The sequence below is a fragment of the Oryzias latipes genome, chromosome 20, assembly GCF_053564925.1.
Source record: "Oryzias latipes strain Hd-rR chromosome 20, Olatipes_Hd-rR_3.1".
Lineage (NCBI taxonomy): Eukaryota > Metazoa > Chordata > Actinopteri > Beloniformes > Adrianichthyidae > Oryzias > Oryzias latipes.
The window spans coordinates 13833276-13842355 of record NC_136256.1 but is presented as its reverse complement, the minus strand read 5'-3'; the positions used below and the strand labels follow the sequence as shown (position 1 = coordinate 13842355).

The window sequence follows — 9080 nt, the reverse complement described above, 5'->3', positions numbered from 1 at the left end:
GAATACTGCAAAAAGAGAACTTGAGAGCCATGAGGGATCATAGGTTTTGATAGTATTTTTGCTAGACTGAACCTTAAGCATTTAGAGGCGGAGTAAAACAAGCCTCTAAATGGGGATGCATCTAGCAGAGTGTCATCTGCTTAAGCAAGGCAGACAGAAGACTGTGACTGTGTGGACACAAGATTTAACTCTTGAACTAAGCTTGAGAGCGCATGTGATATATTTCCAACGTTCAGGGTAGAAGTTGCTCAAGGTGTTATTTAAACATTAACCAACACTGTAAACCCAAACAGTAAAGGTTCCTTAAAAAAAATAAGTTGCAATCACTCAAAAAAGTATAAAAGTTATTTCACATCTATTTATTTGAGTCGTGTTGACAAAATTTCTGTTTTAAGTTTACAGGACTTAATTATTTTAAGTGTCTTTAGAAGCATAACGCAAAAGATTTGAGCCGAAAATTAATGACGTCATGAACGTACCATACTTGCTCCGCCTCTTTTCTTCAGCAAGCGTGAAAACTTCGGCCATGTTTTTCAGTCCTCTCATCGGTACTCCTCATTAACGATACTTTCTTCGGCTGTGGTAAAGTTTTTCCAACTGCTGTTACGTTAAAAAGTTTTCCAACTGCTGTAACGTTGTAAGTTTAACCATAGTTCATCAAAAAAAAAAATCGCCGCTGTACTATTTTGAACGCTATAGAAACGTATGGTGGCATGCAGGAGCTTTTTGATCTTCAGAAGCTACGTTATCCTGCCGTTCTTGCAGCACTTGCCGCCATCGGATTGGCCTTCTCTTTGGGCGCATATATTTGGTAAGTTATATTTCCATTTTCATGTGAATTTTCACTGAAACTTGACAGTCGCTCTGTCTTGAAACGGTTATTTTACAGGTTACATCACTTTTTTAAACCTGAACTTGCACTTTTCTGAATACGTAACGTTATCTGTTTATTTGAAATATTGCATGTTTATTGTTGTTCATTTTCTCAAGTAAGTAATTGTTTCAACCGTTCTTATATAATGATGTAGAGCTACCGTATTTTCCGGTCTGTAAGGCGGGAATTTTTTCCCCCTAATTTGGACCCAGTGGCTAGATTTCTCTTCGCTAATAGCCAGCAGGGGGCAAAGAGCAGAAACAGACAGATGGACGAGGTCATTGCAAGAAGAAAACGTTAGCTTTTAGCTCTCAAGGCTAACCACAGCAGGACAGACACGAACACACAGAAAGAAAAGAATCTGATGCAGCTTTGAAGTAAAACGATGGATTTGTCTATATCCAGGAGGGAAATAGAGCTGCTGCAAGTAAGCTGGACGTTAATGAATCAATCAGGAGACATTGGAGATGCCAGCGTGAACAATGTGTTAGGCACCTGTTCAAAGCAATTAAGATACATAAATAAAAAAAATTAAAAATTATGCTTTGTAAATATTTCCTTTGACTATTTATTTAATATTCATTTCACTATTATATATAATAGTGTATATAATATATATACACAATATATATTATATAGCACATGAGTGCTACATAATATATATTGCCATGAACTATATAATTGTCAAATCTGTCATGTTTTATTTTTTTTTAGGGAAACTTCTAACTAATTTTATATTCTCTTTTTAGGTTGAAACTGAAGCACCTGGCCAGTCTGGAGAGATTTCATTGGGTATGTTCATGAAGACTAAATGACAAGTGTTTTTTTTTTTTTTTTTTTTTAAATTTGGTAAAAAGTACAAGAAAAAAAGATATGCAATGGCTTTGAGGTGCAAGCTTTGCAATGCTGTCATTGAGAAAAAGACACAAGTACTTGAACACTATCGCTTGTGTCATTGTAATGTCTCCTCAGTTAGCCAATTTCCATGTTTTTATGACGAATGTGTTTGCACTTTTCAGTCAGTAAATGCTTTGAAAATTCATCTGACACGAACACATAATCAGGCAACTGTACATGGTAGTTATCAAAATGAATGCATATCATTTATTTGTCCTCTGTGTAGTTTCAAGCAGCCCTTTAATGATAAAACTCTTCTTAGTCATCTAAGGACACACACAAAGCAACATGAAGTAGTGGACTGTCCATTCAAAAACTGTCAATACCGTACAAATGTATATTCCTCCTTTAATGCTCACAAAAGTAGAAATCATCCAGATGGGGAGAGTTCAGCTTTTAAGAGTGAAATTCTAACAAAAACTTGCAATCAGCGAGAGCCAAGGCCCCTGGAGTCTTCCGAAGCTGGTCCTTCTCACGAATCTCCTGAGCTGGATACTTCTGATTCGATTCCCAATGAGTCTGCCTATGACATCAAAGAACTGCAACTTCAGTTGAAGAATAATGTATCATCTCTGCTTTTGAAAATGCACAGCGTTCTTCATGTTTCAGAGACTGCTATACAAGACATGGTTGACAGTTTGCTGCAGATATTCGCACTGTCAAAGCCTCTTGTGAGAGAGACCATCCTTGTTGTTCTGCAAGAACACAATGAGTCCATCAGTGATGCTGTGCTTCAAGAGTTGGTGGATGCCATCACCGAAAGTAATGTCTTTGTTAGTGCAACTACAGAGGGTGGAGAGCTGTCTACCACAAAACGAAGAAAAACATTTGTAAGAAACAACTACCCTCTGGTAATGCCAATACAACATACTTTAGATTCAAGTGGATACACTGTTTATGTTCCAGTTCTACAAATGCTTCAGATGATGTTCAAAAACACTGAGCTTCTCGATAAGCTTCAGGCAGCTACAAAATCGTTGCCTGGAGTTTATGTGTCTCATGAAGATGGGGCATATTTCAAAGCAAATAAGCTTCTATCAGAAACTGGAAAATTGTCTCTGATTTTGTATGTGGATGATGTTGAACTAGCCAATCCTTTGGGAACGAGTAGAAAGATCCATAAGATATGTGCAGTGTATTGGTTGCTTGCTAATATACCCTGTCAGTATAGGTCTAGCTTGCATGTTATACAACTAGCCCTGCTATGCAAAGTGTCTGACCTCCAAAAGCACAGTTATGAAACTGTCCTGTCACCTTTGCTAAAAGACTTGCAAACTTTAGAACAGGATGGAATTTTCATTGAAGCACTTGGTGAATGTATTCAGGGGACTGTGCTTTGTGTGGCAGCTGATAATTTGGCTGCCCATGGTCTTGCTGGTTTTGTACAGTCTTTCAGAAGAAATTACATATGCAGATTCTGTTGCTGTACCACAGAGCAAATCCAGACCACCGAGGTTTCTGATGGAGAGTTCTGCATGAGAACAAAAGAATCTCACGATCTTCATGTGCAAAATGTTGTGCAGGGAGAATATTCAACACATTTTGGTGTTACAGGTGCTTGTGCCCTCAGCAAGACATTGCAGCATTTTCATCCCATTACTGGTTTCCCACCTGATATACTGCACGATCTCTTTGAAGGGATTGTGCCTGTTGAGTTGGCCTTGTGCATCGGTGAAATGATTCGACGGAAGTATTTCACTCTTGAATATCTGAATACAAAAATCCAAACGTTTCCATATCAGCACTCTGATAGAGTTGATAAACCAAAGCCAATCCCAAAAAACTTTGCAGCCAAACAAAGCATTGGTGGAAATGGGCACGAAAATTCCACCCTGTTGAGGTTATTGCCACTCATGTTAGGAAGCAAAGTCCCTGAAGGGGATGAAGCATGGAACATACTGATGGATCTAAAAGAAATTGTGCAACATGTGTTATCTCCAGGCTTCACAGAAGAATCTATTCAGTACATGCAAACTAAAATACGTGATCACAGGCAGGGTCTTAAAGTTGTGTTTCCAGATTTTAGGCTTCGACCAAAACGAGCCAGTTTAGCTCGTGCTGGTTTGCGGCGCCTTCCGTCCGTGAAACCCGGGTTCGACTCCGGGCTGCTCCCTGTTCCCTTCTCTACCTCTGCCGGTTCCAAGCCCGGTTTGAGAAGGTTGCGTCAGGAAGGGCATCCGGCGTAAAACATTGCCAAATTTACCATGCGACTTGTTCGCTGTGGTGACCCCTGATGGGAGAAGCTGAAAGTGGAAGAAGAGGCTTCGACCAAAACATCATTATGTTGAGCATTATCCAGAGATGACAAAAAACTTTGGTCCCCTGGTTCACCTGTGGACCATGCGGTTTGAAGGAAAACATCGTTTTTTTAAAAGGGTCATTAATGATGCAAAGAACTTCAAGAATGTGTTGAAAACACTAGCTACCAGACACCAGTACATGATGGCATATTATCTCAGTGCACCAGCATTTTTCAGACCCCACATACAGGCCTCGCATGTCTCATCTGTTTCAGAAGAAAATCTGCCCAAAGTTGCACAAGACTTCATCAAAGCAAAGACAAACAGCCAAAGCATATACAGCACATCGAAGGTTTCAGTAGATGGCATAGAGTATGCCAAAGGGATGTTTGTGTCAGTAGGCCAGACAGGAGGACTCCCAAGATTCAGCAAAATTCATGATATATTGCTCATGAACAAATCTGTTTCATTTCTTTGCAGGAACTATGAGTGTTTGTATTATGAGCATTTGAGGTCATTTGAGCTAATGTCATCAGAGATATTCTCTATGCATCTGCTTTCAGAACTGAATGACACACTCAGTCTCTCAGCATACAATGTTGATGGACGTTTGCTGTTAACCCAGAAACGATTTATTCTGATCAAAGATTTGTAAGGGTATTATTCATTTATAAATGAAAATGTATGTAGCATCTTTGAACGGCTAGAAAACATTTGCACTTACAAATTTGAATATATTTTTTCTCTCTTTAACAGTAGAAATGGCTGCACAGAACTTCCTCCTCCATGTACATATCTCCACAGACATTGTCAGAAAGATGACATTATCCACACGTCCAGAGTCTGTGGATGAGCTAAAGAGAATGATACAAGACAAGTTCAAACTAGACTTTGATTTTAGTCTTTCTTATGAAGACCCAGACTTTGATGGGCAGCTTTGCTCCCTTGTAGACATTGAAGAACTTCCTCAGAAGGCTGTGCTAAAGATTGTGCGACCTGAGAGCGATACAAGTTCAATAGCATCGGATGACACTATAATACTGCCCCATGCTATGACGCCAGAGAGGATTGATAAATGGCCTCAGGTTTTCCCAATGCCGACTTTTTCTTATGAGGTTGAACTCATACTTAGTGAGGGAAATAGTACTTATCAGAGAACAGGAAAGTCTTTAAAGTTGACCAGGGGCCAAAAACATGACATACTTGAAGCTCTTGCAGCTACAATGCACAGTTTCAAAGCATACCCCAATGACAAAGAGGTTTCAGTGGTAGCAGAGGCACTTGTTACTCATCACCCTTGTCTGAAAGAGCCAGGCTCTAAAACAGGGTGGTATGGCTGGAAAAATAGCCTCAAGTTTAAAATGGGGAATTATCGAGCTAAGTTAAGTCGTGCTGGATTTCAAGAGGTAGCAGTGAACTCTGGAAAGAGAAGCAAAAATAATCCAGATAGACAAGCTGCACACACTGGCATTAAAAGACCAAAGAGAGCAGAACTCAATTTTCTCCCCAATTTTCCAAGAGGGGAAGATGCTACCAGCCTAGAACAACTGAGACTGCAGATTATAGATGAAGTTAAAAAGACTGACAAAGATCACATCCTGATCACCAAGTTAATGCAAAGCACCTTTGCCCTGCGGCGCAAAGAAATAATCAGTGATGACCTGCCAGTTGCTGACATCTTGGAACGCTGGCCTGCCCTAAAAATGGAATCTCAGGTGAATGTTTTTTTTAAATAAAATTGTACATGCAATAGTATAATGTTTTAAGCCACATACTCACATTCCTTTTGTGTTTGTGCAGATTTGTGCAGAGTTTCACAGAATTACAAACATTAACTTGAAGAACCACTTCTTTGCTGTGTTGGACCAACATACTCCTCGCCTTCAGAGCATATTCAGGAAGAAAGCTTCACGCACAGGGAAGGTGTCCGATGTTCTAGGCCAGCTCTTCACAATGTACGACCTCCAGGTCAGTGACATCTCATAATGGCTTATTCATATGCATGTCTGTACAAGATTTAGTGAACAACTGTGGGGGTTGTTCATCAATGTCATGTTCTCACACTGCAGGAACAAGTTGATGTTCATGTTAGACGTGCAGTTGTCCTTCAGGCTCTTCCTGCCTATCTCCAAGAAGACACCTCCAGCTTTCTGAGGACTTGTGAGGTAAATTAAAATGTTTACAATGTACCATGACAGTAACAAATACAATATCTGAGTGATGAATCTAATTTGGGGTGGCCAATCCCGGTCCTGGAGAGCTGCAATCCAGCATGTTTGCTTCAGCATAAATGTGATACAAATGTCTGTCACTCACAGAGCTGGACAGACGGTAACTATGTTGATTCTGACCATTAGTTGGAAGGTGTGTAGAAGCAGGGAAATGTATAAATTATACTGGATTGCAGATATGGAGGACCAGGAATGGCCACCCCTGATCTATTTGAACAAATGGAAACTTTAAAAAAAAAAAAATCCATGACAGTCTGAGAATGTGCACCAATGGGATTTTCAAGTCTCACTCAATAGGTTGTAATTAAAATGTTTAATAAGACAATTATGAATATGCTTGAAGAAATGTTTATTCATCTAACTTTAAAATATTCTGTACAATTTGTCAAGCTGTGTCCTTAAAATATGCTATTGTAGATATGGATGAGTCTGTATGTGGACAGCTGAAATTGTTAGTCGTCCTGCAAAGTTTGTCAGTGTATTTTGCTTAAATACTAAGGTGGGCAAAAAAATAAGTGGAACAAAAACTTGTAAAATTAGAATTAAAAAGTTACGTAATCTACTTCATTCAGTGTTAAGACAGGACAGCCCGCGTGGTATAAAATGACAACCTAGATAATATGAGATACATGATGGGCAAAAGCATTATTTTCATTTGATTTTACAAAAAGGTACATCTTACAGTAAATGGATGCCTTTCATGTGAAAACATAAATGTACACCAGAGTTGCAGTATTCTAATTATCTTTTCTCTTTAGGTTGTGCAGTCCAGGGAACCAGATGTTGTGGACACACTACTTGGACTTCTTGCAGTTGGTGCTGATCCACAGAATGCCATGTTCCATCCAGTCAAGATCATGGTTGTACTTGAGGGTAACACGATTATTGACGTACCCACACTGGCTGATGGATTTGTCATATTATTTGCATTGATATATGCCCTTCATCTAGCGTACCCCAAAACCTTGGTCAACACATTTGACTTTATCCAAAAGGTTTTGATGGGCCTTGAGGATGAAAAATTAAAGCCCAAAGTGTTGAGTCTGAAAAATGACCTATTGACAGAACTGTAGTGTCATATGAATGATTCTTTTGCTGGACTTTGGACATTTCAACATGTTGAACCTGTGTTTTGAAAGTGTTGTTTCATGTAAAAGTGGAGGTTTCTTTTTGCACTTAAACTGGATGTGTGCAATGATAGTTTCTGAAAACTATCCAGCCTTACTAACTAGCCTGAATTTTATTTGAACTGTAAGAACATTGTGGTTGGTGGCAGATATGCTGATGCTTTTAATTTAATCTGCGCGAGTGGGATTTTGAAGTTTTTTTTGTTCATTCAAGGCTATACTTTATTTATGGAAATATTGTTTTACTTTTTTTTTATTTTCGTGAAAATGCCTGGCACACGCACATTTTATTTGCCAGGTTTTGTTTTTTTGTTAAGGTTGCCTAAACAATGTTTACTTTTAAAAGTTGTGGCAGTAAAACTGTAAAACCCTTAGAGAATACTAAATCACAAGTTCTTCTAACTGTTGTTGTTGAAAAAAAGCCTTGTTAGAATTTTTATGATTACAGGCTTTATAGTGTTATATTGTTATAACTGCTCAGGTTGTTCAAGATGTTTACTCTTGACTCCGTTAGTAACTTGTCAAAAGCATTTGTACAATAATCAACCTTTTCCGTCATTGCAATAATTTACCTTTTTGCTTATATTTACACTCATTGTGTTTTTTTTTTTTACTGGATTGAACAGAAGGATATATGTTAAAATTATACTTTTGTTTTAAATTGTAAAATGTACACGGACTTGACAATATTGTTATTTTTGATACCTGAAAACTCTTAAATAGTAATTTTGTAAAGATTTCACAGCCTGGTATTACAATCATTGCCTAATGCTGCTCTTTAATTGTATAACTGATGACTTGTTTTAGCTGCTTTTGGGAAAACTTGACATTGTTTAATAAAAATAAATTAAACATGGTCAGTCTGTCTAAATATTTTAATTTTGATTTTTTTTTTTGTATTGACTCTATTCAAGTATATGTATGTAAAAGAAAATGTTTAATGATTTAAATGTAATCACCGAAAATGTGAAATATTTTAGAATTTAAAATTAAATAAATGATTGTAGTAAGTACTAAAACATTTTAAGTAAAATATACTTCTTTTAAATATACTGTAAGAACTTAACAATCTAACTATAGATAACTTGATTAAAACTGTTTTGAACAAAGAAAATTTAGTCAGGTTAACTTTAATATTTTTTGTCAAATTAACTTACAAAAATAAGTCTTGTAACTTAAAACTTTAAGTTAACAATAATTAAAAAAATTTATGTAATCAGTTTTGAAGAAATGTTTGAGTGAAGTGAACTTATTAGGTTTTACAGTGAAGACATCCGATGACACAATACTATCATTCAATATTGAAACAGCCTTAATATAATCTCCAAGGATTAAATAACCGGACGACCCCTTAAAACCATCAGAGCTGTGGATTCTGGCGGCCGGACAAACACAAACCACCCTTCTTGAATCTTTTTCCCCCAAACCAGTAGGCGCAGACTCAGAAGAACAAGTGGAGGGAGCCTGAAGACACGTCAGTCATCATAACAAAACCACTCCAAGCATAGAGAGGGAAAGATCAAACGCAAAACACAAAAATCCAGAACAGGAACACGGGGCCCAGGATCGAACTACCCAGAACAAGAACACAAGATGAACGGAGGACCATAGGACCAAAGCTACAGCAAATGTCAGGTGGCCCAATCATTGACAAATCATATTCAACCAAAATTTGAATAAACGACATGCTGCACAAACGCTAGAGATGACA

At 37.8% G+C, this 9080-nt stretch overlaps 1 protein-coding gene across 5 annotated transcripts; it reads left to right on the top strand.

Moving 5' to 3' along the window:
* Nucleotides 1–280: 280 nt before the first annotated feature.
* LOC110013804 (sterile alpha motif domain-containing protein 3) lies at nucleotides 281–8224 on the top strand. Of its 5 annotated transcripts, XM_078938384.1 has the most exons (7): nucleotides 281–811; nucleotides 1624–1666; nucleotides 4575–4662; nucleotides 4768–5726; nucleotides 5812–5979; nucleotides 6081–6176; nucleotides 7001–8224. In XM_078938384.1, exons 4-7 carry the CDS (start codon nucleotides 4773–4775, stop codon nucleotides 7313–7315), a joined length of 1533 nt encoding a protein of 510 aa, XP_078794510.1. In that variant the 5' UTR covers nucleotides 281–811; nucleotides 1624–1666; nucleotides 4575–4662; nucleotides 4768–4772; the 3' UTR covers nucleotides 7316–8224. The 5 variants fall into 5 exon arrangements, with proteins under 5 accessions (XP_078794510.1, XP_078794511.1, XP_023806162.1 ...); XM_078938385.1 differs by lacking the exon at nucleotides 4575–4662 and having other exon boundaries at nucleotides 4771–5726; XM_023950394.2 differs by lacking the exon at nucleotides 4575–4662.
* The last annotated feature ends 856 nt before the right edge of the window (nucleotides 8225–9080 follow it).

What these genes read in the sequence shown, in the direction of transcription:
- LOC110013804 (XM_078938385.1), top strand. Translation starts at nt 4,773, where the DNA reads ATGGCTGCACAGAACTTCCTCCTCCATGTACATATCTCCACAGACATT. An exon ending in CCCTAAAAATGGAATCTCAG is followed by an intron (nt 5,727 to 5,811) that starts GTGAATGTTTTT and finishes GTGTTTGTGCAG; the next exon opens with ATTTGTGCAGAGTTTCACAG. An exon ending in TCACAATGTACGACCTCCAG is followed by an intron (nt 5,980 to 6,080) that starts GTCAGTGACATC and finishes CTCACACTGCAG; the next exon opens with GAACAAGTTGATGTTCATGT.